General features: G+C 43.8%; 1 protein-coding gene across 4 annotated transcripts in view; it reads left to right on the top strand.

Annotated features, from left to right (window-relative positions):
* Nucleotides 1-19,185, top strand: part of KDM1B (lysine demethylase 1B) — a 725,553-nt gene that overhangs the window by 160,243 nt on the left and 546,125 nt on the right. For all 4 annotated transcript variants that reach the window (XM_086965107.1, XM_086965106.1, XM_086965105.1 and 1 more), the window contains one exon: nucleotides 8,335-8,530. In XM_086965107.1, coding sequence (XP_086821233.1) covers nucleotides 8,335-8,530 — 196 coding nt within the window. The remainder of the gene's footprint in view (nucleotides 1-8,334; nucleotides 8,531-19,185) is intronic.

The raw sequence follows: 19,185 nt of genomic DNA, 5'->3' as shown, positions 1-19,185 counted from the left end.
TGTGCGAGTGTACATTTACAGTGTTTTCTGTTACTCTTGAGTCTACTTATTCCTCCAGTCAACTACACTGTGCTCCTCTTGGATATAAGTCTGTAGTGATGTATTTTGAGGTGATTGCACAAACTGCAGAGAATAAGGCTAAAACAATTGGCATACTTCAGCAACCAAGCTCAACAGATATATGCCGTCACTGAAGAGGTCAGACTCTCAGCTATCTCATCTAATTCTGTAGAGAAAAAATCTCAAGTATCTGGAGTATATCCTGAGACATGAAATACATCAATATTTACATCCTATCACGCTCATCCAGTTTTATAAAGTACAAAATTGACTGAAACCGACACTGCAAAGATTAAAAAGCAGTTAGTTATCAAATGAAATGCCATTTTGAGTAAATAGCCCTTGGATATGATTCTTATTGTTAAATAAATAACTAAATCAATTAAATCTTTTGGAGATTAAATGTAATGCCAATAAATCCGAATTATCAAGGCAATTAAAGTATGGCAAATGGGAAGATGTTTTAAAAGATTTCAATTAAAATATTGAAAATTCCTATAAGGAAGTTAAAGGAAGTAAATTAAAGACGTTTAAAAGAGATGCAATACATTGCAAAAGGAATCACTTGGTCAAGGCTTATGCATGGAAATGAGGAACTATTACAAAAATGCTGCTTCATCTGAAGATTCAAGTTTAACAGACAGTGATCATGAGCAAATCACATGGCAATAGTAGAAATGTAATTGAGCCAATAGCACACACTATCAGCTTCCACATTTGCTGCCAAAGAGTCTTCTTTTTACCAGCAAGTCTAGTTGAAAATGAAAAACTAGACCAAGTGAGCAGGAATAAAAAAAAAAACACCATAATTAATCTTTACAAAAAGAAATGTAATAAACATCAACACCAAGTATTGAAAGGGGAGCTCTTATGTTGGAACTCAAATAAATTGGAATCACAAATATCAGTCTTTTGTTTGATGAGAAGCATCAGTCTAGGACACGTATGAAAATGTGATGACTCCTACTATGACTCAAACAGGGGTACAAAGGAAATGTAATCCTAAATTGACGCATGTGCCATCAGTTAGTCGTAAGATAATTGACTCCGTTGAAAGTATGGTCAATAAATATTTGGGGAATTTACGCTGTAAATTTCAGTCTAGAGGCAACATGAACATGAAAGAAAGGATGATTTTAAACAACCTTATGACTAATAAGTATGTCACTTGCTGGGTGGTATACAAGGGGGGAGCAGTTGTGGCAGTGGGCGCCATTTTGTATCATCTCAAGGATTTACAACATGTTCCCTATACCAATAGATACTCTCCATGGGACATGGATACTACTCTTACATTATGTTGCATCCTCTATAAGATTTTGAACCAGGTCTGTAGCATGAAATGGATTGAGGAAAATACAAAGAGACTCCTGCTACCAGAAAACCCATTAGTCCATATACTGACTTCTTACCTGAAGTGTACAAATATTCTGTTGATTCATCTTTCATATCAATAGTTAGGAGATCCATTTTATCAACCATTGCCAAATGCATAGATAACCTTTTACAAGAAATTGTCCAAAAACAGTATTCACATTTGAAAGATGCCACACTCATTTTAACTACCCTGATGAACACCACGGTGCCTGAATACCCAACTACCATGGTATGCACACTAGATAAAAGATTCATTCAATGCATCTGTCTCACACAATCAGGGATTGGGAATTTGAGACCAGCTCAGTGGTCCTGATGGAAGTTCTTCATTTGTGATTATACTACAGTAACTATGAATATGACAACAGTATTGTATTAACAGTACAACCATGGGTTCTCTAGCGGGACCTTGTTACACAAATATCTTCATGGCTAAATTTGAGCATCATAACATTTTGCATAGTTCCATATGACAGAAAATTTAACTGCTTTATAAAGGTTTATTGAGGACATTTTCATTCTTTGGCTAGTAGACAACAACCTGTGGCTTTCTCCAAAGTATTACAACCTATAAATTCATAAATACATTTCAGTTTAAAAACTCTTCACAGAGCCACTGATTTTATCCACTTATTGTACTGTACCAGATTTTATCCAATTCCTCTCAAAAACAACTTGCTGAAGGAGCCAGTTAACGCGAATAGAAATAAGGAAAATATTTTGGATGCAAAAATAAACCAGTTTACATCCCAAAGGTGTTAATGATAGGCTAGAAATGTCCTGCTTTTTGTAATTGTTTGAACAGTCATGGTCTTAATTGTGGTTTACAACTTTATATGTCTTAATGTCATATGACACTTCTGAATGCAATCTGTAATGATGTCATCTTTATTGGGTGTATGGCAACTCGCATGCTATGCATCTCTTTGTTAGAGTTGAATAATGTACAGAGTATTTCATTATGTAATGGGTCCACTGGTGACCAATACTGTATCTGGCTAGTTTCTATGGTTTTTATTGTTTACGATGTTACGTAATCATAATGTTAATTAAAGTACGCTTTTCAGTACGTTTTTGGGAGTTTTTTTATTATTTATAATCTTTTTATTCATTTCCATTTCAACAATACAGTAGGCAATTCTGTACATAAAAGAGCAGTGCAACACATCGCTTCATCATAATTGTCGTCAATTAGTATAAAATCACAATTTCGTAATTTCATCAAAATCAGACCCCTTTTATCCATCCCCGAGTCCTCATATTGCATCCCAGTCCAAGTCATCATCATCATTGTCCGGTGGTGGATCACAGATGTTACCCCTGAATGAATTCCAGGTCCCCCAGATTTTACTCCATTTTTTTGGGGGAGTTTTTTTATGGTATTGTTTTATAGCTCTGTTTAGTTTGTCGTTTTGTATTCCTTTTTATAACTCCATATATGTATTTCTTTTTAAATTCTGGAATCATAATTTTTATTCCAAGAACTAGCCTTGGTCCAGGGACATATCTGAGTAAAATTATTCTGAAGGATACTTCTACCTGCAGATTTCTTAGCTGTAGAACAAACCCCAGGAGCTGGATCCATAAAACTTCAAAGCAACAATGTTGCCAATAGAGGACACCAGACTTCATCGGTGTCGGTAGTGATGTCAGGTGACGTCACTGAGGCAATAAAGCACCCACCTTGGCGTATTGACATCAGTTCCCTTTTTTCCACGCCTTTGATGCAGATCTAGAAGTTCACTGTCTGAGTAATTTTCCTCACAAAATTCTTTTTGCAGTCCCAATGTCACCAAGCCTTCTGGGTTCAAACCCTGTAGTGAGTGTTAGGGACAGATGTTCATTTCATACCCACACAGTGGGTTTATGGCGCTTAGGATCCAACCATGATTTGAATACTTGCTCCTCGTGCCTCAGCATGCATCCCATGGCCATCAAGGAGCAGGAGGCCAAGCTCTTCATAGCTATGTCAAAGAACGAACATCGGCTCTGGAAGTGCTTATGGGACCTTTTCTGCTGTCAATCTTCCTCTTCAGCCAAGAAGAAGAGTAAACATAGGAAGAAGAAGAAGAAACGTTCCCGAGGTAAGTCTCCGTGTCACTCTGTCTCCCACTGGACCTTCATCCTCGGAACCAGAGCTTGTCGACCTGACACTAGTGGATACACTGTGCAGCCCTGCTCCTCCTACTGACCCGGCTCTGGACATATCTCCTCCAATTGCTGAAGGCTTGGCGCCACCAACTCCTCAGGTCGAAATGGGTCTGGAGCCTGCTTTCTCCAAGTTCCCAGGTCTTGGATCGAATCCAGCACTGTTACTTAGCACAATGCATTTCACTTTCTTGAAGGCCTCGGTGCCATCCGGTGCACCTTCATGCTCAGCAGCCTTTTTGTGTTCTGCATGACACTGTTCCTGCCTTTCCAACTGACATTATTGGACACCACACCATTGGAACCAACGCCTTTACAACATTGATTCAATCCGGTGCTCCCTTTATCCATGCCGCAACCAATGCCATGGACGGCACTGTTCCTGCCTCTATCACTAGCACCGCCTCCAGATACAACTCTACCAGCACCGCAGCCTTACGCCGAACCTCTCATCCATTCTTGTAGGGAGGCCCAGAGGCTGTTGGAAGAGGAGGCTTATAGTACATGCCTCCATGAATGTTTTGGGATGGACTCTGATCCCGTGGAGTATGGTCCTAGTGCTGACCGGGACCCTCTCGAATATCAGTGCCTGTCTTCAACCAGGGGTTTGGACAGCTCCCTTGAACTTGCTATTGACTTCCCCACTGGACCACCAGCGCCGTAAGTCGTATCACTACACAAAGCCATGAGAAAGGCTGTGGAGGTCTCAGATTTGGAGTTCCCAAGAACTGAGACAAAAACTAATGTCTTCACTGAGCTCCTCCTGCCTTCATCTGCCTCCTCTGGCCCCTTCTGCCATTCAATAAGGCTGTACTTGAACCCGTCATGGCGGCATGGGAGAAGCCCTCGTCTGCTCCAGCAGTCAGTAGGCATGTGGTATGCTGTTATTGCTCTGCTTTGGTGATCCGCCGTTCCTCTCCACGCACCCTTTGCCGGAGATCCTTATCATTTAAACTTCCTGTTTGGAGGCAGCTGGTCTCCAGAGAGTAGATTCTTTACATCAACCTTCTGGAACTGATGGCAGTCTGGCTTGCGTGCAAAGCTGCCCTCCCCTCCATTATAAATCAGCCAGTCCACATCTTGAGAGACAACACAATTGCGATGTAGTACATCAACAGGTCTTTTCCTGGAAATGTTAAAAATGTGGTCTTAGGCACACTGCCAAGGGATCTCGCTCCCCATCGATCACCTGGCAGGGTCTCATACTGTCTGAGCCAACAGCCTGAGCCATTGTTATCTTGCAGATCACGAGTGGTATCTTCTGCTGGAGGTAGTCCAAGACATATTCACCCTATGGGGCACTCCTCATGTGGACATATTTCCCTCTGTGGAAAATGCCCAGTGCCAGCTGTTATGCACACTCCAGTATCCATTGAGTGGAGCCTTGGGGGATGTGTTTCCGTTGAGGTGGAACTTTCAGCTGCATTACGTATTTCACCTGATACACTTGATTCCTTGAATACTCAGGAAGATTCGCAAAGACTAGGCCCAATTCATTCTCATATCCTTGGATTGATCTATAACGGACCTTCTGCGCTTCTCCACATATCCCCATCTTCACCTTCCACTTAGGCTGGACCTTCTCTCCCAGTCGAAGAGAATAGTTCCTCACCCCAGTCTCTGCGACCTCTGCATGTTTGGAGTGGCAACTACTGAGCTCCTTTCAGTGCCACCGGAGGTGATCAACGTTATTTTGTCTGCGTGTCGCGTCTCTACTTAATCTGCTTATGCAAGCAGATGGGGGCAACTTTGTTGCAGGGTGGGCAGACAATGGTGTGGATATTTTGCACACCAAGCTCTCTTGTGCATCAGTTTGCGCCGTCCCTTGCTTAGAGATGAAGTGCCTTTAGAACTGATAAGGGTTATTTAGCTGCCTTGTCTGCTTGCCAGATCAGCCCTCTCTGTTTAAATTACCCCTTTTCATGCGTTTTCTTAAGTACCTATCTAACCTTCTCCCTCCAATTCCCTTTGTGGTTCCTTGATGGGACCTGAACCTGGTTCTTACCTTTTTGATGGGGGCTCTATTTGAGAGCTTCACAGTTGTACTCTTCATATGCTGCCCCTCCAAACTGTTCTTGGTTGCTATTAATTCTGCAAGAAGGGTCAGTGAGTTTGCAGCCCTTTACCATTGAGTTTCACAAGTTTTGGCCCACAAACCAGAACTTACAAATTTACAAATGCCTCCCACTTCTCCATTGAGGCCATTGTCCACAGCTTTAGGGGAAGGGGAGGTGCCATTGTCACCTTGCCTCAACATCGACCCTCAACTTGATTTATAGAACGGGATTTGATGAATTATTTAATTCCTAACTCCAACCAAACTCTTTTACCAAATACTTTATGACTGGGTTAATTTAGTATTCTAACTAAAGTTCTGCCATATTAAAGGACAAGTGCTTAATAACGGATTAAGATATAAGTGGAAATTTCCCAAAGCTTGTATTTATGTAAATCAAGATTTTTGTAGTCCGTGCTTTGGTCTTTGCCCATTTGAGATACTAAGGTGGGGTTGCTAAGCAGACTGTAACTGCTTATTGTTGAGACAGGTGTCCTTCAGTGGCTTCTTGCGGATGGCTGCAAATGCTGGGATAGAGCTGGAGGCTTTGAGAAACAGTAGATGACCGTCCCTGCATTCATATGCACTGAATGCAACATTATATTTTGAAAGCAGTTTGGTACCTTTGATAATCGGACCCTTTTGACATGTGTCCTTAGACTTACCCTTACCACTGAGCCCAAAACTGAGCCCTAAGTCCAGCCGATTTGCACTTGACCGTCAGGCTTGCAAAGTTGAGTAGTCTAAGGCTATCTCAGGGAGGTGGTGTAAGATTACTGCTGCTACCACTGTCCGTCCTCTGCAGCACAATGATTTGGCCGTAGACCTGCTCATCAAAAGAGGATCAAAAGGAAAGATTTTTTTTACATTTGCCATTGTATGTTTTATGTGGAGTAACGGACACAAGTCTTGAAGATTTGCCTGATTCCTTTCTGCCCTCGTTGCAGCTGATCAACCAATCATGAATGAATACACATGCTTTGTACAGAAAACAACTCTGCAACGTTAAGCAATGTTTAGGATGCACTAGTGGATATTTGAACGTGTCTTTAACCGAAAACACCATGGTGGATTTTATTGTATTGAATTTGTCAGTGTTTTAAACTGTTCAACAGATTCTGCAGCATTCTTTCCATTATTGTTGATGGGAAGGATAATTGTTGACTGTGTACTATATGTTTGTGAGTACTGACTAAGCACAAATTCTATGAGTGATGAATGTATGCTTAATGTATGAATCGTCATACAATTAAATTATCCAGTTTCAGGTCCCCATAATGTCTGAAACATTCTGACCTATGTGATGCTAGAGGAGTAACTCTCCTATGCATCCTTACTCTATTTTAATCCTCTCGAAGGTGTTACATTATTAAAGTAATATCGATTGGAAGTGGCCAGAGATTTTTAGTTTACAGTTGCATATCCCGCAGTATCATTACAAGAAGTACTCCTTAAAAATAGGGAGTCCTTTCGTCATTATAATCCTTTCTGGTGAATGAGACATCCCTATTACCAAGCATGACACGTAGGCTGCTGTGCGAGTGCTCACTTAACTCTTTTTCAAATATTCTGGATCCTCTTTGTACAAATACACAATACTTGCTAGATTTTCCATATCATTGGATACTTTCCTTAGGTATATCTATCATTTTGTTGTGGTTGCCTTTTTTTGTTGGTTTGCCAAATAAGCACTGTCATTTCAAAATACATTGAGCTCAAGTGAACCAGTTTACAGCTCATTGAAGGTATTGAAGGTAAGGGTCCGAGCAGGAAAGCCATTGGCTGTGGTAGAAATGGGTAGCGTGGAACTGTACAGGTGGCTATAAGATCAGCCTGGACATTTAAGAGCTGGAACCACTGTTGCATATTATTGAAATTCAGTGTTCACATTGAAATGTAAATTTTCAGGCCATCTAGTTTGTAAGGCAGGCCCACCACATTTTGTTATGTCTACTCTTGTGTGCCTTATTAGATAGTTTGCATTTTTGCCTAAACTGATGTACAATATAATTTTACTAGTCTCAAATTTTGTTCTGTTCTCGCAAACCTAAATGGCTGTAGGTTTCCTCTTCGCTTATGATGCTAACACGAATGTTACTGTTAATGCTGTACATAATTCGATGAACCGAACTGAAAAAATATATGAATTTCACTTTTATTATTGCTTGGTCTAGAGGACCTTTTAGGCATAAACGTTGTTTCTATTGGTCCCACGTTCATGCGTATCTCCGCTTATTTGCTTTCTTCCCATGATTGACCATTCTGACCGGGTGTTTCTCTGCTTCTGATTGCACTGTCCTCATGAATATGTTAGAACTGAGTGAGGATAATTAAGCGAATGAGAGAACCTTTCTAGTCCTCATCTCGGACTGAATACAAGAGTTATTACAGGTTGGTGGCTGTGTAGTTGTTTTATGGTTTTATTCCTGAACCAAAATTGCAAGTTCTCATTACTGTTCCCATTAATAACACTTACAATGAGAAGCTATATCGGATAGACGAGGATAAGAGCACATTGGTTTACAGTATAATGAAGCTGTGCTCTTAACACATCAAGGAATCAGTTTTTCAAACACAAATAATTATTAACATTACAATTCAATTGGAAATCATAAGTAAAATGAAAGCTGCATGTTTATTTCTGATTCTTTTTTTTTATGGTTCCCCTTTACCTGCTAATCTTTTCCAAACAGAGAGTTTCAGAAGTGTCAAACAGTTTTTGGTACAGTATGCTCATCCTACCTCCATTACTAAAGGACAGTCCAGCTGCTCCCTTGCTGTCTGCATACTACCCAGATTGTGTCGGCATGAGTCCTTCCTGCACTAGTACCCGCCGGATACCCAGTGGAAAATCCGAGCACTCCAGAAGCTTACCTCCACATGTACCTGGTGAGTTGTACTTTCAGTGCTAATGCTGTGTCTCAGTCCCTTAGAAGTGTTTCATATGCTTATCAATATTAGATACAGGCGAAGATTTGAACATTGGTGAACCCAAAAATGGTGGTAGGATTGGAAGTTCCCCAAACCCAGTCAAGATATTTGGAGTAGAAATCTCACATTCTGTCAATGTTATGTTCATAGCCTGTGTGGCTGTAGATACCCATGCTCTGCATACTCTTGCCATGTATTGTTGGTCTCAGATGATTACAACTTTTTTCTTCTTCAAAGAAGTCTTTACAGTTGCAAGGTGATGGTGACCCCTCCTCTGCTCGTGGATGGGCACAGAGTGCATTGCTAAATTATTTTTCTCTACCATGAGGTTCAGACGTGATTTAGTGTGCTCCTGAGCTCGACAAGTTTGTCGCTTCCCATCGGTGCCTATTACAGTCCTCAAGTACATCGTTGTCGTGCAGCCATCTGGGATCTTTCAGTCACTGCATGTTTTGGACTACCTTAAGGAGAATGAGCACCCAAGGTTATGCAACAGAGGCAGAGAAAGAGCACTATGCACCTTCACACAGGCAAGATCTCTGCCCCAGAGAAGAACCTGCAAATGAAACAGAGGCATGACTTCAAGGAGGCCCTGCCATCGGACACTCCTGTGACGGACTTACCTGCCAAGAGGCACAAAGCCTCCTCCTCCTCCACTACCACCTCCACTTACACCTTCACATCCCTCACCTCCTATGCCTCCACCAAAGAGGATCCCGGAGTCATACTCCGATTCTGACAATCCTCCGATACTGGCAATCCTCCTAGCCCTTATTCCCTAACGGAGGACTTTGCCCCAGTCTACCCAGTTATCTCAGTGGATTCATGGTAGAAGAACAATATAGACCCTAAGAAAAACCCTGACATAGAACATGTCCCAGCAAGGGCCTCCCCACCAGATGACATCACAGTGTTATGCAGCCCGCTGCTGCCTACCATAAGGTACAAATGTACTCCGCCCCTCTAAGAGGATGACTTCCTTGAAGAAACGCTCTCAAAGACAGAATGCCCTGTCTAGTACCTCCCGATGCCCATTTGAAGATTAAATCTGCCTCTGAGATCTTTAAGGAGTTGGTGAAAGATTGTGTAGTAGCACCATGCATCGAAAAAGAAATATAAGCTGTTGCCCTCTGACCCCTTATGTATCTGTGGTCCTGCCCTACTGGACTCCTCAGTGGTTACTACTTCTAGGTAGAGGGTAGCAGCCCAGGCCACTGGGTAGGCTCCACCTCATGACAAGGAGAGCAAGTGGATTGATGCTGCAGGGAAGAAAATGGCTGTGGGCACGTTCACACACTGGAGCATAGCCAATTCTGTGGGCTTCCTTTCTCAGGGGGTCAAGACCTCAGACCTTTTGGCTCTGTGTGTCTGGCTTCAAGCAAGAGGTGCGACAGCAGCTCGTCAACCTGCCTTTCGACAGGGAATACTTGTTTGGACTGGGAATTGACATTATGCTCGAGAAGATCAAGAATGACACAGAAACCTCAAAGGCTATTGGTGCCCTTGAGGTTCCTTTGGGTAGGAGATTCCTTTTTAGGCAGCAATTAAGAGGCAGCTCCATAGCTGCTTCCCCAGACCAAACCCAGTCCTACTATCAGCAGCAACAGGGTTATCACCAACAGGGTTGCAGGGGTTTCACACAGCTCTCCTATAGAGGCAATGGCTCCAAGGGTCGTGGCAGAGGCACACCTAGTTAGTGAGGGTCTATCTCCAAGAATGGATTTGTCCCGCATCCCAACCAATCACACAAAACCTGTCAGGGGGAGACTTCAGGGATTCCTTCCCCGCTAAGATGAGATCACCACATATCGATGAGTCTGAGCCATCATCTACTGCCTCAATCTCATCTCAGCCCCACCAAGGATCACACCTTGTACCCACACACTCAGACCAGAACATCCCACGTTGCGACAATGGAAGGTTCAGGCACACCTAGTCAAAGGAGCCATAGAGCCAGTGCCCCATCAACATCAGGGCATAGGCATCTACTCCCTATATATTTCCTCTTTCCTAAGAAGGGACAATCCTCAACGTCTGTCCTCTCAACAGGTACATCCTGTCAGAACATTTCTGCATTGTCACCTTACAGGGCTTTATCACCCTGCTGCAGCAAGGCGACTTCATGGCCAAGTGTGACCTGAAGGATAGCTACTTTAACATTCCAATCCATCCAGCTCTTTGGCACTAACTCTGCTTCATGGTAATTGGTCAACACAACCAGTTCAAGGTATTACTCTTTGGAATTGTTTTATCAGTGATAGATACTCACCTCAGAAGGGGAGGAACTCTCATCTTCCACCTACCTCGACAATTGGCTGACCAAGAGCTGAAGCGGACTGGAATTCCTGACCGACACTCAGGCCCCAGTCTCACTGCTGCACAGCCTAGGGTTCACAGTGAACACAACATACTTGGAGGAACTTAAAGTTCAACAGTTCTTAGGGTCATTACTCAACTCTGTAGTAGGCAAAGGCTCTTCCGGCCCCCAAAGGGTGCAAGCATTTCAGCAGCTGCTCATTGTTTTTCAGCCACTCAGCCCACTTCCAATTTGCATGGTAATGCGCCTTCTGGGAAATTATGGCTTCGTGCATTGGTATAGTTCCCCATGCCAGATTACATATGCACCTGCTTCAGGAATGCCTCTCAAGTCAGCGGTCACAAGCAGAGGGTCAGTTAGAAGATCTTATGTTGGTAAGGGTCAGTACCCATTCCTCTCTGCAGTGGTGGAAGAGTAACAATCTATTGCAGGGCTGGCCTTTTGCGGGCGCAGTTCCACAAGTGTGAATCACCAAAGATGCATCTGTAGTCAGCTGGGGAGCACACCTCAATAACATGACAGTCCAGGGTCTGTGGCTATTTCATCAAAGGGGTCTCCACATCAACCCCTTGGAACTGTTAGCCGTTCATCTAACTCTTATAGCCTTCAGCAGATTCAAGGCAAGGTAGTCCTGGTGCACACGGACAACATGACCGCCATGTTCTACCTACAAAAGAAAGGAGGCACTCACATTCCTCCACTATTGGTCATAGCACCGTGAATCTGGCACTAAGCCATACACCACCAGGTTCATCTAACAATGTATCGTCCAGGAGCGGACAACGACTTCGCTGACCTGCTCAGCAGGACGCAGCTACAAGTCCACGAGTGGTAACTCCACCCTCAAGCCTACACCTTTACTTCCAGAGATGGGGCACCCTAAACAAAGACATTTTCTCTACACAAATATGCTAAATGCCCAAACTTCGCCACCGGGTTTCCACATCTCCATTTCCAGGGCAATGCTCTGTGTTTGGAATGGTCAAGGATCTTTGCGTACGCGTTTCCTCCTCTCACACTAAATCCTTACACAGTGTGGAAGCTAAAGGAAACATCCCTCTTCCTGGTGACTCCACTGTGGACCCAACAACCAAAGTTCTTTGCCTTTCTAGAGATGTCCAACGTCCCCATGAAAAGGCACCCAACAGGCCAGACCTTCTCACACAAAACAACGGCAAAGTCAAACACCCGAGACCCCGGACAGTTCAACCCTGCGATTTGACCCCCGAGGTCCTAGAGCTTGACTATCTTCACCTACCTCAAGAGTGCATGTACATACTAAGGGAGGTCCTTAGGCCCACTACCTGCACCTGCTATGCTGCTAAGTGAAAGGGTTTTGTCCACTACTGCACTCCTAAGCGCATAAACCCTCTTACGCCTATGGTGCAAGACATTATTTGCTTCCTCTATACTTAAAAAAGGCAAGGTTAGCTTACACATCAATGCAGCTACATTTGCCATGATTGTTGCATATATGCAAACCAGGTAACACTTTTCCCTCTTCAAAACTCCTATAGTTAAAGCTTTTATGGAGGGTCTTAAGTTTGTCATTTCACCAAGAGTACTCCAAGCCTCAGTCTGGAATCTCAGTATTGTCTTCACCAGACTTATGGGGCCCGCCCGCTTTTAGCCACTGCATTTATGCCCTTTCCAGTTTCTTACTTGAATGGTTGCCTTCCTGGTAGCTATAACGTCATGGAGACATATTAGTTGACTACAGGCCCTCACTTGGCAGGAACCCTTTCAGGTACATCAGGACACTGTGGTTCTTAGAAATAATTCAAAGTTTTTACCCAAATTGGTCTTCTCATTGCACCTTAACCAGACCATCTAGCTCTCAGTCTTCTTTCCAAGTCAAGGGTCGGTAGCTGAAAGGGCACTTCACACACTTGATCTTAAGTGTCCTCTTACATACTTCATTGATAAAACCAAGTCCTTTTCTTTCTTAAAACCCAATAACTGTTTGTGCCTTTTCACAACCTCATAGAGAACATGCCATTTCTAACGCAGGGCTTGCCAAGTGGTTTGCCAAATGCATTCGAACCTGTTAATCAAAAACTAAAAGAACTCAACCTTCCCACATCAAGCCACACGCCACCCACAAGCAGGGGGCTACTGCAGCCTTTCTAGGGAATATACCCATAACATATATTTGTAAAGCTGCCACTTAGTTCACTCCATGCACATTTACAAAGCGTTTTTTTGTGGACATACGTTCTATGGCGATAGCTAGATTTGGTCTAACTGTTAAAAATGTCTTTCACTAATGCTGTTCTCTATTCTCATCAACATTATTCTTTTCTGCTCACTACTCCATTCCTACTCTCCCCCTTTGGGCGAAAAAAACAATGTAACAATGGAGTCGCTTAATATCAGTACATTCAACTGAAAAATGCTCTTTGGGTGTCACATAAAGGACGGGGAATCTATACCGGATTACACTCCATTAGAATATCGACTGTTACTAGACCCAATCGCTGACAAAGCAATCTCCCTCCAATACAAGAAAGTAATGAATAATTTACTTGATCCCCTTTTGCATTGGACATAGGTATGTTGGAGGATGACGACTGGCAGGAGGCGATACACAGCCTCAGAAAAATTGCTGTACGGGCCAGATTCCAACTAATCCAGTTACAAATCCTACACAGAGCATACTATCCCTGCACTCTTCAGCTAAGATTGGGCGAGCAGACTCAGATCAATGTGCTAGGCGTTGCGGATTACCCGGCCCGTTCTTTCACATTCTCTGGTAATGACCAATAATAAGACAATATTGGACAAAGGTGGCGGAGTGATGTCGGGGGTGTTGGGGATCCACATACAACCGGAGGCATGCTGGCTTCTATTGGGCATTACTGGGGAGGACAGATGGCCTGCACATACAAAAATCTGGCTATTACTAGCTGCTTGGGTCGCTAAACATAACATTGCACGGCTGTGGGATGCACGTTGGCCTCCTAAGTTGTCAGACTGAAAAGCGGACATTGACTGGTGTCGCCTGGCAGAGAGGGTGGTGAATGAGAGCAGAGGTTGCCCTAAGAAGTGGGAAAATATATGGTGCTCCTGGGAGAAATACAGAGCTTAGAAGGGGATGGGACCAGAGGGATGTGGACATGGGAACACAAACCGAATCTATGTGTACCATGTTGAACTGCTCAAGATACATGCGCTTTATTGTTTGGACACAACAGTACTCCCCTCACAATGTGACAAGTATAACATATGATGACCCAATGTATGATGTGTATCTGACTGGAACGGTTTGTTTGTTTATTAAAAATACTTTAAAAAAAACAAACAATGGAGGCGCTGCCCATGCACATCCAAGACCAGAGACGCCAAGACCTTTTGACTCGAAAGTCTCTTTCGAAGAAAAAAGTTGTTGTCACCCGAGTCCAACACTAGAAGGCAAGATTATACAGGGCATATCAATCTACAGCACCACATGCATCAAATAGTTGCTTACAGGGTAAGTAACATAATATTTACTTGTCTTTGGTTTCCTCTAAACTAAGAAGAAACAAATAGAAACTTGAGTTTTGTCTTTCTATACTACTACCATTTGCATTTCGTATTGCCTAGACAGAACAGTGCGATTATCTATTTGTCTTTTGCGTTGTATAAATCGAAGTGATGTGAAGCATGCTTTTATTTTTTCTTGGTACAATTAGAAACATGATGTTCAGAATTGGCTTGTTGCTACACAAATAGACACAGAGCATCCTTCTGTGACCTACAGTTCATATATGCTTTTGACCGACTTTAGAAAATATCTTATTAATCTTGTAAGTTCAGTACACATATACAAATATTTTACCACAGGTATTGAGCTATGTTTGAATACAGTTTTTCTTTTCTTTTTAGTGTATCTCACAAGTTTTGGTTAACCAGCACTTAGATGCTTGTTTCTCCTTTTTCATGACACAAAGCTGCTGGTACGACCTGTGTTGTAAGTAGGCAATGTCCAAACCTGGGATGAAGATTTTTCTATGAAAGATGTTGATTTCTTGGTTGCTCCTAAACTTTGGGCTTCCGCAGATTTCCTCCAGATTATCGATATCTGCCTGAATTTCTAGTCTTAAAGTAACTGTGCAAACACATCAGACCGAAAAGCGGAATGGTTGGGACCAAGAAACAGGGCCACAGTGTATGCTACCCAGAGAGGCTGGCAATGCTGCTAGTTCAGGTAGAGGTAATAATGTGTGGAATTGCTGCTGCTAGTAGGCTGGATGTAGCATTGGGTCTCTTACTAGCCAGGCCTGGATGTAGTTTACAGAGTTTTGCTATGCAGAACTCCGCATAGTTACAAAAAAACTCAGTGAGTGACAGAGTGCAGTCCGAACTGCAGTTTGTGCTGGTATTCCGGCTGCTTGGCTAGAAATTCTACCCGAGAGGCAGCTAGCGCTCGCGAACTTACCATTCGCGAGCGGGGAAAAAACTCTGCTGCACATCGCAAAGTGGAGTTTTCTGCATTCCGTGTGCTCTGCGGAGTGCAGAACTCAGCGAACTGAGCGAAGTTTACCGCCCAGGCATATTATTAGCAAGTATTTGCTTTGAAACTCCGCATCTCAATTCGGCTTTGCCACGAGTGGAGTCCCTCTCTTTCCTTCTGTGGCTGAATGTGGCAAGGACTTGTGTGAGAACAGACTTTGACATCCTGACACCCAAAAAGGGATTGCTGAAGAATGATGTGTAAGAGAGGTCTTCTATAGTTTAATTAGGTTGCTTTGAAAACATGGTGCAAAATACATAATGAAAGTTTCTCTAGATGCACTTTTGTTTATTTTTTTATTACATTGTGAAGCAATATTACACAATTTCATAGCTGCTTCCTCCTCTTACTTACGTTTTCTACACATTTATCTTTTGTATTTGCTGCAGACATTTGAAAATATTTCTTTCCATTTTCATCTAGTTTTTATAATATTTGGCTGTGTCTAGCCATGCCCTTCGATTGATAATCCGAAATATGGATTATTTTCATGATTTTCTTGGAATACTCCTGTATAACCACTGGCTCTTGGTGCTCCCCTTGAGCCATTGTTTGTGACAAAACTAAGCATTTGCATGTTCAGCAAAACTTGTTACGATTGTTATTGGTAAAGTTGTAAAGCTGTGCGCATGCCTGCGTGTGTTTTGACTATTGCAATACCATCTGCAAAGAGTTTAAAAAGAAACTCATCAAAAAGTTGCATGTTGCCAAAACTAGCAGCCAGAATGTGCTTATATTTTCATAAGCGTGAACAAAGCACTGCACTGGTGCTTAGTGGATCAATGTCCTGTAACCCTTTTCATAAAGCCTGTTGGGACAAAGGACTAGAATACTCATAAAACTTTGCTCTATACATCCACTCTCAACAACTGCTCACCTGATTAAGTAATATATCTTGTAAATGATTGACCCTTGGAGGTTGATAGCTGGGGGGGTCTGGGACGCAGGCTTCATATTACCCTGCTTCCCGACCGGAGGACAGTACTAGGCCACTCACGGTTTTGCAAAGACTTGTAATTTAGCTTAGTTTTAGTTTAACTTCCCCTATTTCACCAGGTACAAAGGTTTGGGGGTCTTAACATAAAAAGAGCAAAAGGGTCCTGTACGATTCTCAGGAAAATGCTCTAGCTCAAGGTAGTGAGCTTCATCAGCAGGTGGAGCCCTCCTTTCCAGCAACTATCTCTTGTCAGTTTCCTTCCACCAGAAGACCCACCTGGTATGAAATTGGACTTCATGTGGCGGGGATTCTCCAAGCACTGGTTACCCATCTACTACCACTTAAGTTTAAGGAGAGCCCTGAGCTGTAACACATTATTTGTCCACTCTGTGAACTTGCAGTCTTCGGGACAGGGAAGATGCAAAGTGCTGGGCTTTTGCGCAAGGCCTAACTTATAGCGCCATAGCAAGAACAAGCAACATTCAGTTGTCTCTGCTGCGGGAATTACCTCTAGTGGTCCAGCCCCCCCATTATTTATCTGTTCGACTGCAACTGACCGAACAGTTGAATGCCAACATCACCATCTGTGAAGGTGAGCCCGAGTGGGCCACTACATCGCATCGAACTTTAGATGCACTGTGATACTCTTAGCTGGGTACATGCAAATTCACAAATTCTCTGGCTTGGTGCTGGGTTCAGTCTGAGTCCATACCGATGCCCAACTTGGCTTTGGGAGCAGGTGACCTCTGTTGGTCCCTCGGTCTGGGGTGGGCCTCCTCCCGAAGGACTAACTGTCTCTGGACTTGACGCCAATTGGGAGTGGCAGCACCACACGACTCTCCAGTAATCGATGTGCCTAGCTCGTCCCAACAGTCATCATTCTACCTCTTCAAGACCCATATTTTGTGCAGGCCGGAACCATGACATGTTCCGGGTTGTCGTGTCCTGGCCACAGGAGGCAGTGCTCATGGTGTCTTGTACCGCTGTCACTGTCCAGGATCCTTTTTTCATAGGGAGTATGAAACTTCCACACTGGGTGACTGTCTTTTACCAGCACTTGTTCCCCAACTTGCCGCTGTTGTTGCACAGATCGCCGGGCCTGCTATCCCGAATTGGCAGTTGAACCATTAGATGCATTGGTGTGCATTTGGTGGTGGAGTGTGGCGAGTTGTGGTAGGTCCTCAGGAACTTGTGGAGCTCCCATTCATAGTCTTGACAGTGGTCTACATGCACATTTAAGTGCTTTATTCAAGGTTCTCATAAACCACTCGGCAGTGCCATTGGCTTGTGGCCTCTGCAATGTTATCTTCCCGTGGTTGGTGCTTAACGCTGAGAGATACTGAGCAAATTCTGTGCGCTGAAAGGGTGGGCCATTGTCTGTTTTGATGAACAAAGGTATTCCAAATGTTGCAAAGGTCCTTTTTAGCAGAGGTTTGACTAGAGTGAATGCAGTTGACTGCACCATCACCAAGGTAAGTTTCCGATTGGGGAAACAGCCAAAGTCCATGCTGGTCCTTTCCCAAGTGTGTTTTGGTGCTTCCTCTGTGATGACGGGGGCAGAAGCTGCAGGACTCCCTAGTAGCTGGCAAGTGGGACAGGTTTAGACTACTTCATCTACTTAGCTGTCCATGCCAGGGAACAATATTTTGCTCCAGATTCGGGCCTGTGTTTTCTTGACACATTGGTGTCATTCATGGGCCAGGGCAGCGATGCAGTCTTCAAGCTCCCATGGGGCAAGTGCAGCCCCCTCTCATTATGACTTCGCCTGCCAAAGAGCTAAGTTCATTTTGTACTTCCCAGATCTCAGTGAGCCTGAACTTCTTGTTTGAGTGCCATTGGTTGACATCTTTCAAAAAGAAGTGCCAGGCATTGTTGGTGATGGCCCTTCCAACTACTGTAGCCCGTATTCTCTGGCTGTCGCTTGCCGGATTTCTTCTATGGTAAGGGCCTTGGAGCAGGCTGCTTCTGTCACCAGACATGCAAACTCTTTCTCGCCTTTGCTTTCATCATCTCTGGCCTCAAGCTCTGTACGTGAATGCCTTGAGAGAAAATTCGCTAGCTAGCTCCCGGCCGGTATGCAAGTGTGAACCTGTAGAGCAGGAGTTGCACTGACTACCGCTCAATCCTTGGGGGGGGGGGGTGGTGGGAGCATTTTGAGCAAAGAAGCTTACCAGTGGCTTGTGATCACCTTAAATTCTCATGTATATGTGTATGCATATATATATATATATATGTGCATGTGTACATATGTATGTGTATATATCTATATCTATACTACTATTAAAAAGAGAGAGCTGAAACCTTTGAGGCGGGTAAACTCAAGAAGTACAGCACCAATCACAACACCCAATACAGCATTGTAAAGGGGAGATGCAGCAGATGGACATAGGCTATACAGCTGGCCACCATATACATTACAAAGGTCAAACAACCTTAGGGGTAAAGTAGTCCCTTGTGGGCATTGGTGTGGGCGTGTCAAAGTACAATTGGGCGTTGGCGTGGGCGTGTCAAACTACACTACATTACTACTTTGTGGGCGTGCAGCGTTGTCAGAGGGGCGAGGCACAACAGCGTTGTCAGAGGGGCGTGCCACAAATAAAACGAAAAAATGGCAGCGTACTTCAGTAGCGCGCCTTTCAGAACCAATGTGCGCGACCATTCACGCTCCACCTTCGCGTCTCACATGTCCGTCTACAAACACCAAGCTGCGCCCCATTCACGCCCATTGCCATTCAGGCGCCATTAATCATATATAGTGCGGCGCAACCATTGTGGGCGGTCAGCATTGTCAGAGGGGGTTGCCCCAAAATAAAAAGGGGCGCGCCTTTCGCCAGCAATGTGCGCGCACATTCACGCTCCACCTT

Source organism: Lissotriton vulgaris, chromosome 4_1 (genome assembly GCF_964263255.1).
Source record: "Lissotriton vulgaris chromosome 4_1, aLisVul1.2, whole genome shotgun sequence".
Lineage (NCBI taxonomy): Eukaryota > Metazoa > Chordata > Amphibia > Caudata > Salamandridae > Lissotriton > Lissotriton vulgaris.
The sequence above is the reverse complement of the archived record's forward strand: the minus strand, read 5'-3'. Positions and strand labels throughout refer to the sequence as shown.